The sequence below is a fragment of the Thalassophryne amazonica genome, chromosome 14 (genome assembly GCF_902500255.1).
Source record: "Thalassophryne amazonica chromosome 14, fThaAma1.1, whole genome shotgun sequence".
In the NCBI taxonomy this organism is placed as follows: Eukaryota; Metazoa; Chordata; class Actinopteri; order Batrachoidiformes; family Batrachoididae; genus Thalassophryne; species Thalassophryne amazonica.
The window spans coordinates 90,575,718-90,596,777 of record NC_047116.1 but is presented as its reverse complement, the minus strand read 5'-3'; the positions used below and the strand labels follow the sequence as shown (position 1 = coordinate 90,596,777).

The window sequence follows — 21,060 nt, the reverse complement described above, 5'->3', positions numbered from 1 at the left end:
TTTAACCCAGTGGCAGGTCATAATTAGTAAATACTGTCATTGTGTTGAAGCACCGTTTCCTTATTTAATGTTCCAGCATTTATATATGTTGTATAATTGCTTGGTGCTAGCTTGGTGTTAGGTGTCAAGGCACTAACATTAGCATGTGCTGAGTGCCTCCACTGTGAAAAACAGGATTTATAATGTGCTAAAAAAAAAAAAAAAAAAAAAAAAAAAAACAACTGCATACTTGTGGTGGCTGAGTACCTGAGCAAGAGGAGTGACTCACGGATTTAACTGTTCACATGTCTTTAAATCTATACAGTCACACAACAGGATCATATCAGCATGAAAAGGTGCTAGGGTCACGTAACGGAATTTTATCAGGCTAATGTTAGTATGAAAACTTGCTAGCATAACATAACACAAAGCTAAAAGACTAATAATGGCATGAGCCGAATACTGGATGGCTTCAGGTAATTTTATGTGATGAAATGTGTGAAATGACAATGTAACTGTGGTTTTTGAGTTCTTGAGGTCAGACAGACAAACTTATAGCTGTATCTAAAAAAAAAACTAGAATATTGTGGGAAAAAGCTAAATTTTTTCAGGTATTTCAGAGTGAAAATTGCACATACAGATTCAATACATAGAAACTAAACTGTTACAACCATTTTTTTATTTTAATTTTTAGAATTATGGCCTACAGCTTCAAAAAAATAGAAAATGCATATCTCAAAATATTGGGTGTTATTGGGTGTGAATGTCTGTCTGTTTAAGGTTGCCCTGCGACAGACTGGCGTCCTGTCCAGGGTGTACCTCACCTCATGCTGTCGGGGAAATTATTCTCTTCTCCACAGGAGGAGGTATTGCTATTGCGCTCTTTCCCCATTTTGGGATCTCTGATATAAGAAGAGAAGTGGAATTCACCAGATACAAGTTCCTACAGTTCATGAACTCATCACTGGCTTTCGCGAAGGCCACTTCGGAAGAAATCATTGTGCTACGACTAATGGGACTACAGAACCGTATGGTTCTCGACCTCCTAACCACACCACAAGGAGGTGTGAGTGTGATGGTGGGAACTGCATGCTGCACCTACATCCTGGACAACACCGCCGATGGCGGGGCCATTCAAAAGGCCATCGCTGAAATGACTGCTACCAGAGACATTGTGCAGGCTTCCGTGCATTCAAAGAGCTGGGACCTTTGGTCTTGGTTCACATCTGGGACTTGGTGGCAGCTCCTTTTGAAAGCCTGTATTCTACTCCTTGCTGTTTGATTCTGTTTTGTGTTCTGATGACTTGTGTGCTACTGAAGGGTCCGCCCACTCTGCTCCTGGATTTATTTGAAGCAAGTTGCACACAGACATATTACAAAACAATATTTAACAATATTTAAACTGATTGATATTTGGACATCGTAGGAGTTTTAAAATCTTTGATTTGATAAACAGTGGATTGGTATGATCCTGATAACCTGCATTATGAATCATTCTTAATGCTCTTTTTTGAAGGTTGAATAATGGTTGTACTGTAGTTTTGTAGTTATTGCTCCATACATAAATGCCTTTACTTTGATGTACTGCCTTTGATCTTGTTTTTGATTCTGTTCTCTATTTTCCATATATACATATATGCATGTGTGAGAGTTAATGCACCATTATTCTTCTAAATAATCACTCATTGTCAAAGTAGTCATATACACTGAACTGGTCAAGTAATCATTAAAACTGCTCCCATGAGAAAAGTAACATTTGATCTTTGGCTTAGTGAATGTGCAGACTGTTTTGCTAGAGCTATGTTTTTGCTGAGCACAGATGTACATATTAATTAACTGAGTTCGGCCTTGAGCAGAGAACAACAAGCCTGTACATTAGTTCAAGGCTGGCACTGTAATGTTTCAAACTGAAGAACAATTACTATCGGTCTGAGGAGACCACAAGGCGCCTTCAGGTGCAAAGTGATACAAATATCAGCTGACGGAAGAAACACAGCTGTGCTTTTGAATATTGTTTTGTAATATGTCTGTATGCAACTTGCTTCAAATAAATCCAGGAGCAGAGTGGGCAGACCCTTCAGAGCGGACGAGGACGAGTTTTGACAAAGGGTCGTCTGTTCTCTCCTGATCAGGAAATGAAATTCAGTCTCCTGCGTGATCATTCTTTGTGTAGCTAACTGAGTTGCTCTTTTACAGATTTCAATTCTGACATCTACCATGTATTCGTAGCATGATCACCCGCATGGTGACCTGCTCTTTTTTGCAGTACCAAGTTCTGATGCAACAGCAGAATAGAATCTATGAAACCTTTGCAGCAACAAAATGACAATGATGGAGAAGGATATGTAATATGAGTAAGCAGGTATAGAAAATGTATAGATGGATGCTTGGTATCATCACATGATGTCACTGACACATTTTTTAGCTCCAGGAGAGCAGATGTCTATGCATAAAACCTTGTTTCAATCTCAGCAAGCTTTGCAGTGAGGCAATGGTCACTCAGTTTCAGAGATCCACCAACTAGACAGATACATCATACAGCACCATACTGTTTGAATTTCTTAATGAGTGACGCACAGTAAATTCAATATAAGACATATTCACTAACATAGAAGTGTTCATGTGTCATCGCCTGAGTTTGATAAAGAAAAATGGCTGTATAATTTATAATTTACTTTAAATTATAACTTATAACCCAGGGCTGGCTATAATTCAGTAGACCATCTTTCTGTCCCATTCTGATAGCTGGTTTGAATTTTGATCCTCCTGACCATATCCCCATGTTTCCCCCATGTGACTGTCTGCTCAGAAACTGCCTTCAAAAAGGAGCTGAACATATGTACCTAATGAAGTGATCAGTGAGAAAACACTGGTTTACATGTGTGCAGTGTTACTTCCTAAGATCTCTAAAGAGATTTTGGTACACAAAATCAGAAAATCTCTTGTTTCAACTGCTTAGGAATGCCACCATATGAAAGAGCAAAGCCACACTGAATAAAGGAAGTTGGCTCTTCAATAGGGAACATGTGGTTTTAGGTGTTCGTAAGCAGCGTCAGCTTTGTGGAAGTGTCCCTGAGCTGGATTTTTTGCAAAATGTGTTCTACCAACCTGAGACCAAAAACTTCTTCACCAATAATCTCGGAAATATGCCACATTTTATGGAGCTACATAGCATGAGGAGAGAATAATACAACAAGCAAGTAGAGAAGCTTGAATCTTCGACTGGACTGGGTTGCTTGACGTGAGGACGTTTCGCTTCAAATCACAGAAGCTTCCTCAGCTAAAATTCTTGCTCTGGTAGTCTGACTTCTGTCTGACTCTTGTAGAGAAGAATAAAACAGAAGCCAACAAAAGCTGGAGTTTTTTAATCTAACCAGACCCCACCTACCGAGAGGCTGACTGCTATAGGCTAGTGACTAAACAATAGCTCTAATTAGCACCTATTGTGCTCTAGTTAGCACTCTCCTAATGACAGAATGGAAGCCTCCCCTGATGGCTCCCTTGACGACTCTCTCCTGATGACGTGAACGACTCATTACCATGAACAAAAGACTGAAACTGCTTTGACCTGAGTACCACATTGTAAACAGGGGACAAAGCGTGTCTGAGACCCGCTCCGTGGTTAAGGCTGGGTTTCAACTGTTTTACAAAGAATGCTTCCTTGACACCTCTCTCAAACCATTTCTTCTCTCTGGCTAAGATTTTAACTTCCTTGTCCTCAAACGTGTGGTTAGTGTCTTTAAGGTGGAGATGAACTGCAGACTGAGGTCCACTGGTGACCTCTCTGCGGTGCAGGTATAGCCTCCTGTGTAAAAGTTGCTTCGTCTCACCTATGTAGTGTTCAGTATAGTTTTCCTGACATCTGATATGATACACTACATTGCTCTGTTTGTAACTAGGGATCCTGTCCTTAGGGTGAACTAATTTCTGTCTCAAGGTGTTGACTGGTTTAAAGTAAACTGGGATTTTGTGCTGTCTGAAGATCCTCTGTAGTTTTTCCCCTACTCCTGCTAAATAAGGGAGAGACACTCTTCTTCTTGTCTCCGTCTCCAGTCTACCCGGTCTCTTTGTTTTCTGGGACTTCTGCACTTTGTCCAGGGACCAACGTGGGTACCCACATACTGTGAGGGCTTTCCGGTTGACCAACCATTTAGCCTTCTTGGACTGTGATGTTACGATTGGAGAGAACAGGCAGCTCCAGACAGAGGTTTACAGAAAACCCACTCACACTGACCAATATCTGCTCTTTGGCTCAAACCACCCCCTTGAACACAAGCTCGGGGTGATCAGGACTCTTCAACACAGAGCCCTACAGGTGCCCACAACTGCAGAGGGAAGGGCTAAAGAGCAACAACTTGTACGGAAACTAACACTAACCACACATTTGAGGACAAGGAAGTTAAAATCTTAGCCAGAGAGAAGAAATGGTTTGAGAGAGGTGTCAAGGAAGCATTCTTTGTAAAACAGTTGAAACCCAGCCTTAACTGCGGAGCGGGTCTCAGACACGCTTTGTCCCCTGTTTACAATGTGGTACTCAGGTCAAAGCACTTTCAGTCTTTTGTTCATGGTAATGACTCATTCACGTCATCAGGAGAGAGTCGTCAAGGGAGCCATCAGGGGAGGCTTCCGTCCTGTCATTAGGAGAGTGCTAACTAGAGCACAATAGGTGCTAATTAGAGCTATTGTTTAGTCACTAGCCTATAGCAGTCAGCCTCTCGGTAGGTGGGGTCTGGTTAGGTTAAAAAACTCCAGCTTTTGTTGGTTTCTGGTTTATTCTTCTCTACAAGAGTCAAGACAGAAGTCAGACTACCAGAGCAAGAATTTTAGCTTAGGAAGCTTCTGTGATTTGAAGCGAAACGTCCTCATGTCAAGCAACCCAGTCCAGTCGAAGATTCACGCTTCTCTACTATGGAAACCACCTGGACAACTGAGCGCCTATACAGAGACAACAAGCAAGTAGTGCATTTTACCAATTTGATCAACTATAAGGGCCTGGAAAATGCAGAAAAGTGGATTATGCTACAGCAGTGGTTTGGGAAAGTTTTACTTCTGTTATATTTGGTCAAAATAGGAATAAATTTTAAATGGCTGTGAATCCAAAGAAGCAGCGGATATAAACATGGCAGAAACACTGTTCAATCTTTCAGCGCACAAGACTTTGGTACAGTATTATTTTCAAACCTGCATCAGCACAGACAAGGATTAAAGTTATAGATTACAGTACAAACCTCTTCCATATCAGACACTGCAAATACCACTGCCTCAATGCTGTTTCCATGATTTTCCAAGAACCTGCGCACCGTTCCTGTAAACAGACATACTTTTTTAAGATTTGCCACTGGCTTTTCGGAACAGTATTTTTTAAATCTGCAAGTACCGAGTAATATGTATATATTGAATCACCACACTGTCAGTCAGACTATGTTCCTGTATATTCATAGTGCATGGGTACTGGCCTGTGTAACTGGTAACCCTGTGGTTATGATGGTACTCATGGAGTTACTTTGTGACTGGGTCCAAAACATTCAGCTCTCAAATTTTGAGTTGTGATACATTACAAGTGAGCCTCTTATTGAACCTCTTATGTCGGGCCATGTTTGCATCTTTTAACATAATTTGCAGTTATTGTTTCACATATTACTTTCAGTAAGAATACTAGCACATCTGTGTTTGTTCAGGCAGGAAAATGTAAGGTTGGTCTTTTGTTTGCAGGTTTGCTTCAGTGATGGATGAACTACTTGGTGGTCCTCTGCCTGACCTTGTGATCTTTACATGAAGATTGGACACGTTAATTTCCATTTGTGATGAACTGTGTGTCACACTGTCTGCTGAACTCTATCTAGTCTGTCTGTCTACAGTAAAACTTGCCTAAATTGTCATCGTATAAACCGAATACACCGTATATGACAGATTTTGTATAACAGTTTTTTGCTCACATCTGATAAAACGTCCCGCCCCATTGTAATGTATTTCCATTAAAAACTCCTTGCATATACCGGACAGATCAGTCTGGACATGCTCAGTAACAGAGGTACAAAATGAAGTTCAGCAATGACACGCGACGATTCGAGGAAAGTGGGTACAGTATTTCCATTATTAAAAAAGTCCGGTCGTTTATTTTTTTTTATTTTAAAAGTCTTTGCAGTGCGCACACACAGATTACATTTCGATTATGGATCAAATAGAGGAACATTTGGTAGAAAAGTCGGCAAATATGACCAACTTCACATTGAGTCAGAAAAAGATGCTGAAATGACCCGCAATTCATGGAGGAAAATTCCACACACTGTACCGTTGGTTTGGAGGTTGATAATTATAGAAAGTAGTAAAGCTCGTTAAGGGACAAATTAATCCAGAAAAAGCCACAGTTCATGCTGCAAATTGCATAAAGTCGTGACGGAGAACTTTACAAGGGTCATGCGCACATCAACTTCATTGCATGGCCACGGAGTTATGGAGATGCAAAAGCATTCAGGTTTTAGCATTTTAAGGTACCACTCCGCAGTGGACATAGAAAAAAAAGTAACTTGACCAAATGTAATCTTTTTAATGCACATAATGCCTGGAGCGTTTATTTGTTTCAACCGAAGTGTTGACCCAGTCAAGAAATAGGGGAAGGCCCTATTCAAGGTCAGGCTTTAATCACATAAATACGTAAGCCTAATTGGTGCTGGGGATTCCCTGTAGATTGCTCAGCGCCCCCTGGCTGTAATTAATCCTTTACATACATATAACAGATTTTGGCAATTTTATACATATAACGGATTTCGATAATGGACAAAATTTGCTGGTCCACCAGAATCATTAGATGCGAGCTTTACTCTATCTATCTAATGTAGACACTTATTTTTTGTTTGCATGTTTGACAATTCTTAGTTGGATATTGTTCACCTGTTATTGTTAGTACGACCTAAGCAGTGGGTCACCCCTCTGATTTTGATTTGCTTGAGGCTTCTTGCCTGAGGGAGTTTTTCCTGTTGACTATGTGGGTGCTAAGGGGGGTTGGGAAGGCTAGACCTTACCATTGTGAAGCACCTTTGAGTGACCTATGTTTGTGTTTTAACATTATATACACAACCTGCTGATTGCAGGGTCCCAGTGACCACTAAGGCCTCGACTGCTTGTATTTCACTTTTGGACCAATAACATAACATGAGCTTGTAGCTCAACCCGCAAATCACCGGCCAAGTGAAGAGAATAAAACAGGTGAGCTGAACAAATGTAAAAATCCTCCTCAAGAAATGGACAAGATGCTGGTGGCATCCATGTTGACTTTCACTTGAGTGAGTTACACAATGGCACCTTTTTGGTTCAAAGTTCACATTCTCAGGGATGATCCTCTTCATTTGCATCTCGGACCTCGTAGCCTAGTGGATTTTCAGGAGACTATTTGTGGTTTTTCCATTCCTACTTGAAGAAGTTTCCCCCACTCATGCACTGGAAGATTATATGATTGTATTTAGTTTATCCATTTACTTAAGGGCTCTAAAAAAGGAGGGGCTACATATAAAGATGCCTGTAATTCCTAAATGGTTAATGTGACTTTTTGTTTAACCACTTAAATTTCTAACAGTGAAATGTAAGTGTCTCTCACCTTTCATACATTTACTATATGCCCACCTTATTTAAAAAACATTTATTGAAATACCTTTAAAGGAGTAACGTTGAATGTGAGTTAATTCAAGCTTAGAATCTACAAACGCCATCCTAAAGTGGGCTGCCCCTCAAATTCTGAACACAACAGAGCTTACCATTCCATACCCATCTCCTTCATGTGGGCTCTATGACAGGCAGTGGATTGGTATACAAGTAGAGATCTGGAATATCATTAGCCATGATCTCTGGGAATTATCCAGAATGCAGGTGCCTCAGTGTTGAGGACCCCAACAACTGGAAAAGTCCATGGTGATGCCTACATGTCACATGACTGGAACAAATAGATGGTTACATTGGGGAGGTGGGGGTGGACCGGTGAGGACCTAAAGCAGTTCCTTAATGCGGCAGATGTGGTGACACCTGATATTTCTTTGGCAGATTGGCATAAAACACTTCAGCCATGAAATTTTGTAAGACTTAGAATTATAATGTGCACATGTCTATTACTGTTTCCAAAAACAAAATGAGTTTTCTTGTGTACTTTATGTGCTGTAGATGACTACATAAAATATGAACATCTTCTGAGGCCCATCAGTCATTGTGTCACACAACAATGTCTCACTGAAAACTGTGCGTCATGTTGAAATGTGTGCGTCTTACTGAAAGCGATGTGCGTAGCGTCCTCCAGTGGGTAGCCCCTTTTGGTTGTGCTCACCACACACAGGCCAACAGACACCATCGACTGCTCTCTATGGTGACAATAAAATCAATCTCACTTTCATCTCACTTTAGTCTCATCCAGTGACTAGAGACAAGGCACAGATCACTGCACACACAGCAACTAAAGATAATATAGAGACTATAAAGATGGTTTTGAGTTAGTGGTTACCACTCTGGAGGAAAGGGACACATTCATCTATCTATTTGTTTACTCATTGTATTTCACAAAGCCCAAGCTAAAGATTTGGCAAATTTACAGTGATCTAATCGGAGAGGGTCTCTGTATCACAGATGGCTTGAGAGACCAAGGTGACAAAGGAGAGGAAGGAGGACCATGAGATGGAGGGGTATCATGTGCCTGTGGCTGTCTGTTGTCCCAGATTTTTTAATTGACTTCCCTTCTCTTCCGCTTGCTCTCTTAATGGCATCACTTACGCAAGCAGCCCTCCAGTGCTTCTGGTTTGCAGCTATCCTATGCCAGTCACAGGAGTTGATGTTGAATGCTATCAGGGTTCGTTTCATGCAGTCCTTGAAGTATTTTTGAGGGGCTCCTTGCCACATGTGGCATTCCATCAATTCAAAGAAGAGGACTTGTTTTGGGAGTCACTTATTAGGCATCCTTCAAATGTGGACAAGCCACCGCTGCTGGTGCCGTTCAAACCTCATCTCCACTGAGGGGAGGTTCGATCTTGTGAGCACTTCGATGTTTGAGGTACGATCTTTCCATGAGAGTCCCAGGATGCATCAGAGTTTGTATTGATGGAAATGGTCAAGTCTTGGGATTTGGCTTTTGTAGATGGCTCAGACTTCCCAGGTGCTTAAAAAATAATAATTGTTGGGGGGGGGGGGGGGGGGGTTGAAAGGAGCACTGTGTGGTCAACCATGATCTTGGTAGATGTCGTAATATCACATCTGAAAAACACATGGTGAGTGAGCCGACCAAAGGCCATATGGGCAGCTTTCACAAAGTTTGTGTGGACACTCCACGATTCTTCAAGGACGCTCCCAAGATCCTGAAGTAAGGGACAAGTTACATTGCTTCTCCAATGATGAGGATGTTGAATGGACCTTTGGAGGAAATAATGTCAGCTTTTTGGTTTTCTTGATATTGACAGAAAAATCAAATGTTTTAGATGCTTGCAATGAAGGAGTCTGTGACGGCTTGGAGAGCCTCAGCCATGGTGACAGGGGCGGAGCCAGCATCCATGTATAATATTATACAAATACTGAAAGTGCAATGGGTAGAATATTTCATGGGTTGAATATTCCATTCAACGAGGTGCATGAACATTCTTTCACCTCATGAAATATTCTTTCCATTGCACGAACTAGAAAAAATTCATTATTTATTTTATATGTTGTTGTCCATTCGGCTGCTCCCGTTTCGTGTTCGGGGTCGCCACAGCGGATACAACCAGATCCGCATTGATATTTGGCACAAGTTTTACGCCGGATGCCCTTCCTGACGCAACTCCAGTTCTACCTGGAGAAACACACAGCCGCTGGTGTTCCAAAGAGGTCTCCCATCCAAGTACTAACCAGGTCGAATTTTAAAGAGCAGTCCAATCCAATCCAAAATGGTTCTCAGTCAACTTACAAAAACAGTCAGATAGTTCAAAAACAATCCTGATGATGCTGTCTGTACTTGATGCCATCCATTGACTTCCTCATGTAAGACTGCTGTCTACTTTTCTCAGTTCAGCAAAAAAAAAAAAAATTGAGTTAGAAATTTGTCGACCTCTTCTTCCAACAGCTGTTCCACTTCACCCAGAGACGTCCCAGCAAATACTGCAAATGCCTCCAGATGGCTTATGGTGTACTGGATGTTTTTTGTGCTTAAAGAATAAGCAGCGTCAATAGGCTCCCTCCATGTTAAGACCTCATTCCCTACCCGGAGTAGGCAATCCATTGGTTTCCTGCTGAGCACCATGGCCTCAGATTTAGAGGTGATGATCCTCATCTCAGCTGCTCCACACTCAGTTGCGAACCGACCCAGTGAGTGCTGCAGGTCACAGGCCGATGATAGTAACAGGACCACATCATCTGCAAAAAGCAGTGATGAGACCCTGAGTCCACCAAACTGAAGACCCTCCTCCCCGCGACTACGCCTCAGTATCATGTCCATGAATATGACAAACAGGACTGGTGACAATGCGTAGCCCTGGCGGAGGCCACCCTCCACCGGAAAGAAGTCCGACCCAAACACAGTCCGACAAACTCACACTCTCTCTCTCTCTCTCTCTCTCATCTAGTGGAGGTAATGACAGAGACAAGTTCTGTGATTGCACAACTCAGGTTTATTGCACTTATTTATCAGATATATCATGTAGCTCGTAGCGTTTAGGTGCTGAAGTTCATGTGTGCACATCGATTTCAGTGAATGTAGAGAAAAACACTGATTAGAAAGGGAGCTCCTGACCTGTGCATTCATCTGTAGTGGTGCTGCAACAGTCCAACAAAGTCACAAAAGTCAAATGTTGAGTGTCCAACCCCCATCCCCAAAAGTGCAGTTGTGGTGGGTTTTTTATTATTATTTTTGAAGAATCACAGAATGAATCAGTTTATTTCTAAAGATACATTTGAAAGTAGAGCCATTTAGATGTAATGGCTGTCCAAATTTATTTTAACTAAACAAACTGAAGAACAGCTGTGGCACAAAGCGTTAGTTCCTACGACACACTTATTCTCAGAGGAAGCTGTGTTACTATAACTTGTTCAATGACATGATGATGTAGTATGATGACGACATCAATGGGGTAACATCATTCTAAGTCCACATGTCCCAAAGGGCGGCCCGGATAACTGAACCAAACATTTTACAAAAATCAAAACATAGGCTGCATTTACACACTACTGATATTCACAACTGGGGGGAGGTGATGGTCTAGTGGTTAAGGCATTGGGCTTGAGACCAGAAGATCTTCAGTTCAAATCCTAGCCTGACTGGAAAATCAGTAAAGGCCATTGGGCAAGGTCCTTAATCTCCTGGAGAACCAGCCACCAGAATCCTGGTACTGGAAATATCCAACATCCCAGCCAGAGGATCAGCCTTAGACAACAGTTCCAAGTTGTTAACCCCACAGAACAGTACAAGAGAGGCATCTGTCAGGACTGAGCCGTCGCCTGCCATGATGGTGACAGGAAGAGGGGCCGGTGTCCCGTCGAGATGAGGTGAACGTCGAGATAAGGTGCCTCGCGCAACTGCACATGGGGAGATGATGTAACTCGCTCAATGTGCAACTGCGCATGCGCATTTTGTTTTTTGTTTTTTTTTTTTTTCCGACAAAGCTTTCTTTTTATTAATTGTATTCAGTGTATTTATAGCCTAGTTAAGTAAAACATTTTCTGTATTTTACGTTAGGAGCAAAAATGTATATATATTTTGCCTGTCGAAATAAGCTAACTCCAGGTTAAAAATACTTGTTCTTTTTATAGTGAGTAGATTTTATACATTACTATATTTGGATGAACAATTTATACATTTACTTGCTCATCAAAATAACCGAACTTCATCAAGCAATTTTTTTCAGTGCACACATATGCAGTTACGCGAGGAACCTCATCTCGATGACGCACCTCATCTCGACAGAACACCGGCTCAGTTTATCCTAAATTGAGTCGGTGTTTAAACTAAGGGCCCTGTCCCACTGGCGTTTACGAGGATTTGCGCATGAAATAAGGAGACAAAAGCTGAGCGTCCGCAACAAAGGTGGGCGGAAATGACAAATGTCCCGGGGTGGATCAGCGAATACATGAGGAAGAAAAGCGGATATAACAGGGAACAGAAGTGAAGGCGACCGCGGAGGCACCCCCATGGGGGCACAGTGGCGGTGATGCACTTGCTTCATCCGTGCCCACTCTGTCTGCATGCGTGACAAACCATTTGCGACCGTGATGTGGCCGTGCTGGGCACGCATCATATCTGTTTTGCACGCTGTCCCGGTCCGCCGTCAAGCCGCGCCAACCTGTCGGTTGCGGATATCAGCGGATGACAGGGGATATGCGGCGCGTTGGTTGTGTATGTCCTGCGTATGTCTTCAGTATGTGTTCAGGCAGTGATGCGGATCTCATCCGCAGCAGGATTTTTGAGCCGCTCAAAAATCCTGCTGCAGACATGCGTAACTCTGCGGATGATCACGAACGTGTTCGGATGGCATACAGGAATGTTACACGGTTATTGCGGTTGTTTGGCGGATCCACAAATCCTCCTAAACGCCAGTGGGACAGGGCCCTAAGACATGAATGGATGTTAAGGTCTTAAAGCCACGTTAGTTAAGGGTGGAGAAGCACACCGTTGTGTGGCCTTGGTGAACGTACACCTTCTGCGTGTCTTCTGGTTGTACCTGAACTCTCCCACAGGTTGTGTGAAACAACCACATGATCTGTGAGCTTTTACTACTTTACTACATTGAACAAACTGCAAAAGTTGAAAATATGAGGTGAAGAAAATGATTTACAGTCTCGACCTGTTCTACTATTCTGGTTGCTGCATGCAACACTAGCTTCAATGACTATTTTGGCAAGCAGGCACACAACAGTCTGTGCAAATTGGTCACAACAGCCAAAAAAATAAGTGTATTCATGAATTAGCCTGCAATAATTTAGCCTGCTGTATGGTTCAAGTGAGTACATTGTGTTTGATTCTTACATTGCTAGCTGCATAATGTTCCTGTAGCAGCTGTACAGCGAGCTCTCAGCAGCCGTCCTGTACTTTGCTTTGTACTTTGGTCCCACTGTGTGAATGATGAATCTTGCCGCCAGGTTGAAGCCCTTGGTAAGCTTCACCTCGCCTGTCCGGCATACTGCACAGAAATACAGGAAATCAACGCAGAAATTATTCTTCAAATAGACTCATTCATTCATTCATTCAATCATTTTCTATACCCGGTTATTCCACTTCAGGGTCACGAGGAAGCTGGAGCCTGTTCCAGCCAACATTAGACAAGAGGTGGGGTGCACACTGGACAGGACGCCAGTCCACCATAGGGCCACATATAGACTGACGAACACAACCACACCTTCGGTCAACTTAATGTTTACACTTCACTTGACCTGCACGTCTTTGGATGTGGGAGGAAGCTGGACATTTGGAGGGAACCCACACAAACATGGGAAGAACAGGCAAACTCCACAGAGAAAGGCTCAGGCGGGAAGTGATCCCAGGACCTTCTCACTGTCATACAACAGTGTTTAATTTTCAAAGCCACCATGCTGCACATGAGACAGACTATCTGTGTTACTCCTTTCGAGTTCAATCAAAGCTCAACATCGTTCTAGGATTTTAACAGACATTCATTTTGGCCAACATGCCTTCACATGCCCTGATAATGCTATCAGAACTAAGACAGAAATATAAAAACCTAAATTAGCCCACAAAAATACAGAGGACTTACACAAAATAAAACAGAAATTCACATAAGCAGATGAATAAAGCAGTACCACAGAAACCAACAAAAACTGACCACATTGGCCGCATTTACTCAAAAGGAATAAAGGTGACTTCACACCGCTTCCTCTCAACAGAACACACCCCTTCGCCTCATGCGGCTCCTAATGTGCGCTAATTAACTGAATCCCCCGAAAGTGTACATGCGGAACAAAACATAAGTTCTCCTTCTTCTCAAAGTGTTTTTAACCAAAATGAATTCATTATATTTACTTGAATTTACCTGAAATGATGACTTATTTATTCTTGAACATTTTAAATGAAATAATATGCATTTATTGCATTTTTACATGAGTACTAAAATAATGAATTAAATATATGAAAGTTGCCTTTGACAGCAGCTACAATCTGATATAAAACTGATAAAGTGGTGATGAAATGTGTTCTTGATAATTGTATTAGATGGTTTGGGGATGTGTCTGAGGTCCTGCAGATGCTGTACTGGACATCATGATGAAAAAGAAAGCATTGAGCCAGAATGCAAAACTCCCAATTTACCAGTCAGTTCATGCTCCTATCCTCACTTGTGGTTATGAGCATTGGGTTATGACCAAAAGAACAATTTTGCTGATACAAATGGCAGAAATAAGGTTCCTCCATCAGATATCTGGGATTCAGCCACAGGGAGATGAGCCTGACTACGAGAGAGGGACTCTGAGTAGAGCCGCTGCTTCTTTACACTGAGTTCAGCGCCCCCTGGTCGTCTACCTACGGAGATCTTCCAGGCACATCCAACTGGGAGGAGGCCCTGAGGAATACCCAGGACACGCTGGAGGAATTATATCCCAGTCATTTTGGGAATGCCTTGGGATCCCCCAAGAAGAGCTGAAGAACTTATCAAAGATAAGAAGGTGTGGACTGAGTTGCTTGGTCTTCTGTCACTGCGACCCAGACCCAAATAAGCATCACAAAATGAATGAATTAATGATCTAATAATGTAGACAATTCTGCCCTGCAGTTTTTACAAATACATTATGTGTTTTTAATGTAACTTAATGTGTTGATATTCAGAATAAAAGCAGTCTGTTGGTTCAAAACACAGTCATCTGCTTGCCTCATTTATATGATGAAACATCTGTCAAGATTTCTTTGACAGTATCATAGTACCATAAAAGCAGCAGATTGTGGACACGTTTTAAAACTGACTGCAATATTCTGTATAAAAATAACACTTTCATCAGGAGAGTAACAGACAGAACAACTCAAAGACCAGTGCCTACATAATATTAGTGTCCTTGACAGCATCATGTGCTTGTACATTCTGTGTAAAATTACTAATAAATATTAGGGTTGTCAGGACAGCAAATTAAAAAAAAATTAAAAACAATCTTTGCCATTAATTAATTTACATTAACTGCACATACACAAACACATACATATATGTATAGGAAGGATTCTTTATCCATCATGTTTGAGAACAACCTGAACAGCTGATCCATGCGATGCAGACGTACTGAAACCATTATTGATTTTCAAAATCATGATATTTGAGGTTATTTTTTGCTTGAGCTATGAAAAAACAAAATTATAATTTCTGTCCTAGCACCACAGACAGAATAATGACCAGGAGAAAGGAGTGAGATTAGTCAAAGTTTTTGATGTGTTACAGGCTCTGTAATGAATTTATCAAAATTAACGAGTTACTTTGACAGCCATAATAAATACTCCTTTTTATTTAGTTTTCTGCTATAATATCCCCGTGTGTTGCCTAGAGATGTGAGCCCTCAGCATCACCATGTCGACACACTTAAAATGAAGCTGGTGTTGCAGACTATAACTACTTGGGTTTTTCCGTTATTGTCACCTTTGAGTTTGAGCAGGTCTTCTTTCAGCTCAGGTCCTGCCAGCTGATGGATGCTGTCAGAAACTGGATTCTTGTCGTTCAGTGCCTCGTTGCTTGTGTTGACAATGGCTGTGCAGTTGAGGAGGGGGACATCACCAGTACTGGGAAAAAAAATTAAACAAATAATCGGTATATGTAACAAAAACAAAAAAACAAACAAAAAAAAAAACCACAAAAACAACAACAACACACAAGTTACTGTAACGTGTTTTGGTTTTTACAAATCTGTATTTGTAAGTATGTCATTTTTTTATTTGTAAAAAAAAAAGGCAATTTGAAAACTGAAAATTCTGTTTAAGTGATTCAGCACTGTTGGTGAATATCTGGCAATGAACACTGCCATCCACTAGATGGCAGTGTTCATGGCAGTGTGAATACCAGTGGCAGTGCGAATTTTCCCATAATGCTTTTTGGCATGTGTGTCTGTAAAACACTAAAACCTTCAGAATTAGTCCATTACTTTAAAACTAAAACATATAGCTGATATTTTCGCTTTAAAATGACAAAGGTGATATTAATTTCAATAACTTACCCAGAATGTAGTTTGTTTAAAAATTTAACCATAAGTCAAAACTGTTTTGCTGTGCATGACTCCTGTGATACTTCTCCAAGTCTGCATGGCTGTGAAAATTATTTTTTTTCTGCTCTTCCTTCCTGTCTGATCACCAGGTCTCTTTTGCTGAGAGAAGGCTGATCTGAGACAAAAGTACTGGCCTGTTGTTGTGTCAGTACCTGCCAGTGTACTAGAGTCAATACTACAAGTTATCGGTTTAGCTTTATAAAAGTTAACTTTTCAGTTAGCGGATTAATGGTTATCAAAGCTAACTTTCTGGTCAGCTGTGCCCACCACTAGTTATTAGTTATATATCAAATGTCAGGGCTTTTTTTTTTTTTTTTAGTATGCGCTCATGCACTATATCAAATTTCAAACAACCAAAAGTTTCCACAATTTCCAGTCTGAAGCTCTTCACTTTTTGTTTGGAAATGTAATGAGAAATGACTCGGCATGCCTTAAAATCATCTGGTCCCAAGATGCAGCCTCCAGGAGCAAAAGGGAAGAGAGTGAGCCTTTTTCCTATCATCTCTCTTCGGATAAAAATGACAAGACAGAAACACTTGCAACCTAAAGCTGCCAGACCTTTGATGCAGCAGATCACCCCAACCACCACAACCACTCACATCATGTTCACACATTTCCATCTGTATAAATTCCACAGCTATAAATGATCTTTGTGGAAGAGCAGTTCAAAGAAAGTTTAGGACCCCATCCTGACAGCCACAGTCAAAAACAGAAAGCGCAGCTGCATTTAAGGCATGTTTGCCCACACATTGCTATTTACATGGCAGGAAATTTTTGCTCAAACCAGAGCACCGGGCACAAACGGGCTGGATACATTTTGTCCATAACATGAAGTATTCTGAGTGTCACTCGCCACTCCCTTTAAGAGCCAGGATACACTGGGAACTAGACCATTGCTATTCAGAGGAAAAGGCAGAAGTAAGAGGTTTTGTGATGAGGAAGTGACATAACCCAAGAAAGATGCAACACTGCAAGTGTTGACACTTCCTGTCGCAGATTGATGCCTGATGCATCCGCCACTCGTATATGAAAACCGTTCAATCAGTGCATGGGCTGTGCACTTATGGTACAGGTGTTCCCCAACGAATGGAAATACTGAGACCCATCACGGGCAGTACTTTTTAGGTAAATTAAAAAAAAGAAAAAAACAAGTTTAGTACAACTAACTATAAAATGCACCATGCAGTGTGCTCCATTGTGTCAGGTGGATGATAGATCCCTTAGATTGATCTTTAACACCTGATCACTTTAGATTGCAGATTTGATAACAGAGCCATGAACAGCTTTATTGGTTGATTTATTTTGTAAATAAAATATCTGGCAGAAGTAGGTTTGAACACGATTTTATTTATGCTATCTGTCAGATTTCATGAAGACAATAATACCGACTGTCAACAAGAGTACAGTATTTTTTTCAAAATGATTTAATTACATATAGCACCAAATCACAACAAAGCTGCCTCAAGGAGCTTCACACAAGCAAGGTCTAACCTTACCAACCCCTAGAGTGAGCACACGTGACAATGATAAGGAAAAACTCTCTCTGATGATATTTAGGAAGAAACCTCAAGCAGACCAGACTCAGAGGGGTGACCCACTGCTTAGGCCATTCTAAGAGTTACATGGTTTTTACAAAGTTTTATATAACAAAAGAATATGTATTTGTTGAGAAGTCCACGCAGGCACTTATGCCACAGACAGGGGTCATCAAGCATTCCTCATGCTGTCAGTGGGTCTGTTCCACAGCAATGTCCATTCCAAATGCAGAATGTAGTGCGCAGCGCCAGCTTCAGGCATGGCATCTCACGGTCGGTCCGGAATCCTGTGTTCAGTAGCCATCCCACTGTCCGTGCCTTGGACAGAGAGAAAAACAGCAGACTCGGTAGGCCAGAAAAAACACACCTACAGTATAATTCATCAGCAGTAAATCGACAGGAAAACAGAGAAAATACTAAGTTGATCTCTGGCCGCTGGCTCTAAATTTCACTAACAGACACAACATTTAGATAACGTTGAGGCTGAGACTTCCATTACAACTAAAATTAATTTAAAAAGGACAGGAAGCATAGTTCCATACTATGCCAGTATGCTAGCCATACAAGAGGGAGAATAAATGCGTCTTAAGTCTGGATTTTAAAGTCTCTACAGAATCAGACTGTTTTATCTCCATAGGGAGATCATTCCACAAAACAAGGGCACGATAAGAGAAGGCTGTGGCCCGCGGACTTTTTAATTCACCCTAGGGACACAAACTAGTCCTGCGCCCTGAGAACACAGAACCTGGGCTGGTACATAGGGTTTAATTAGGTCAGCTAAGAAGGGAGGTGCTAGTCCATGAATAATTTTATAGGTTAATAAAAGAACCTTAAAATCTGACTTCACAGAGACAGGAAGCCAGTGAAGAGACGCCAGAGTTGATATGTCGCCATAATGATAAGGTAATTACAAACGATAATAATTAATAATATGGATCCTAGACTGTATATGCAGGTCCATCATTCTCCTGTTGCTCAAATTCTTCCTGGAGCTGAGCTCATGGTAGCGTCCCAGAAACATGAACACCCCAGAAAAGTGACTGAGGTACAATAAGAAGAAAATCTGCTGCTATGCCTGGCTGTGTTTAGTCATGTGCTCTTCCACAAAGAGGATTTATGAGGCAATCTCGACTCCAGACTGTGTTGCTGACCACATGATAGAGACACTGGCACTAATAGCTCAAGATCCATGTGTGATCCAGTAGTGGATCATATGTGGAGGCTTCTCCAGCCCATGGCCCCTGCAGAGTCTTGGACCGTGTAGTCGTTGTGATGGCAGACTACCTCCCCTCCATCCTGTACTTTGGTGTGTGTCCCCTCTGGTGATTTTTCCCTGTGCCTTGGGACTGTGGGTGCCTCTTCCAGGACATCAGTGGTTCTGGGGTCCCTCTGGGATGATACGTGGTGTCGCATAGACTTGTCTGCACAGCTGTTGTGTCCATGTTTTTTTTTTTAAACATGTGCACAACAGTCAAGTGTACGGGGTACTGTTTTCATTCGTGTCCGTGTGTGTGAACAAAATACAGATGCAGCTCAAAAAAATAATAATAATATCCTGAAAAAGTTACTTCTTTTTTTGCCAGGTACAATACCTTGCAAAACTATTCAGCTCCTTGGGCTTTCACACATTTAATACAATAATCCAGGCTTCTCTATATTCAAATTTGTCTTCATTAAACTCAACCTGAAAGCAGATCTCTACAACTTGACATAAATTAAAGTATCAAAGCCAAGATGATGGGTTCCATAAGTAATAGAACCCTTTAGTATGACACACAAATCATCAGTTTTATTGCCAGTTTCTTTAGACAAGTAGTAGAAGAAGAAGAAGCTAGCTTTATTGTCATTGTACAAAAAAATAGTGAATTTCCATTTGGCATCTCTTTTAGCAGCTATAATGTCACAGGCATGGAGAGGAAAAAATATTTAAAAAGGTAACCTAAGTAATAAATAATAAGTTAGTTAATAAGTAGTTAAATATGCCACATATAAATTAGTCTGTAAACTAGTGCAAACAGTTGTGTGCAATTGTCCACTTATTGGACTAATATATATATATATATATATATATATATATATATATATATATATAGCCTCACTATTATTGGGCTTATATTTTGTTAATTAAGAAACTAATTGATATAAAAAATGTGCTTTTGGCTTAACTATGTAGTATTCTATTCAGTTTAAACTGTCTGAAAATTTCATGTAAAAATCTCAAAAATATAGGCGATACAGGCTATTTTGTAACAGTCATAATACTGGGTCACAATAATTAGCTTAATTTCATGTAAATACAAAGTAGAAAATGAATGCTTTTTTCCACATTTAATTTCACCATAACTTCCTTAAAAATAAAGATATTTTGATAAATGTGACGTCATTTTTTCCCCTCTCTTTTGATTCTTGAACATGAAATATTAAAATCAACAGTTTGGGCACGTGTTTTTGTCTCATACCTACATCAATAGTCCAGGGCTCTCCCTAAGCAATCGCACAATGTTGCTGCCCCATCACGCAGACTGTCAAATTTATTGTATCCAATTCTATTTTCCTGGGTAATTATTTTTTGACGTCTTTACAAGTTTTGGATCTTTCTCGGTGTCAGGAGCTCAGCACTGCCCTGACACCGGATCGTACGCGCAGGCGGTCGGTGTAATCCTCAGTCAGTCAGGCTGCACGTGAACAAGCACAGCCTGTGAAAACTAGCCCCTGGATTGCAGCTTTTCCACAAAATCCACACCGATAAATCCACTCTGCACCCTGTCGAAGAAAACTTGACTTAAAGTGCACATAGAGCGGAGCGCAGCCAGCGGACCAAACCGTGTGTTTTTAAAAATAGACACATTGCTTTGCTTTAAATGCACAGTATGTCTAGTTCAGCTAACCAGCGTAGACCCTCTTTCTCTTAAAAGACTATTTTACTCTGTGTTGTGTTAGAAAGCTGTAGCTTTGATTCTACACTGATCAGCTCTTACACTGCTTATGCGCATGCTCTAGTCTTCTTTGCTTTTTTCTGGGGATGTTGCAGTGACACACACAGGCCTGGCATATGTACTACAACATTAAACTGAGCTTTGGGGCACAAAATTTGCCTCAAACATTTTCTGTAATCGAATTATTCAAGTTACTCCACTAATCATTTCAGCCCTAAAATCAACAAACAGCATCCTGATGTATATTTGGGAGCTTTCAATGTGGCTGGGAGCGGTGTGCAAGGCGATGAAGATGCGGTCGTCTGTGGATCTGTTGGACCTGAAGGCAAACTGTTGTTGGTCAAAGTCGGGTGGGGAATGGGCCTTGACATGCTGTAAAACCATGCATTTCATGATCACCACTGTCAGGGCCACAGGCTGGGAAT

General features: G+C 41.2%; 1 protein-coding gene across 1 annotated transcript in view; it reads right to left on the bottom strand.

The window, feature by feature from the left end:
- gdap2 (ganglioside induced differentiation associated protein 2) overlaps positions 1-21,060 on the bottom strand; it is a 74,126-nt gene that overhangs the window by 44,450 nt on the left and 8,616 nt on the right. The window contains 4 exon segments of the mRNA XM_034186154.1: positions 5,208-5,284; positions 8,236-8,324; positions 12,944-13,097; positions 15,546-15,685. Coding sequence (XP_034042045.1) covers positions 5,208-5,284; positions 8,236-8,324; positions 12,944-13,097; positions 15,546-15,685 — 460 coding nt within the window.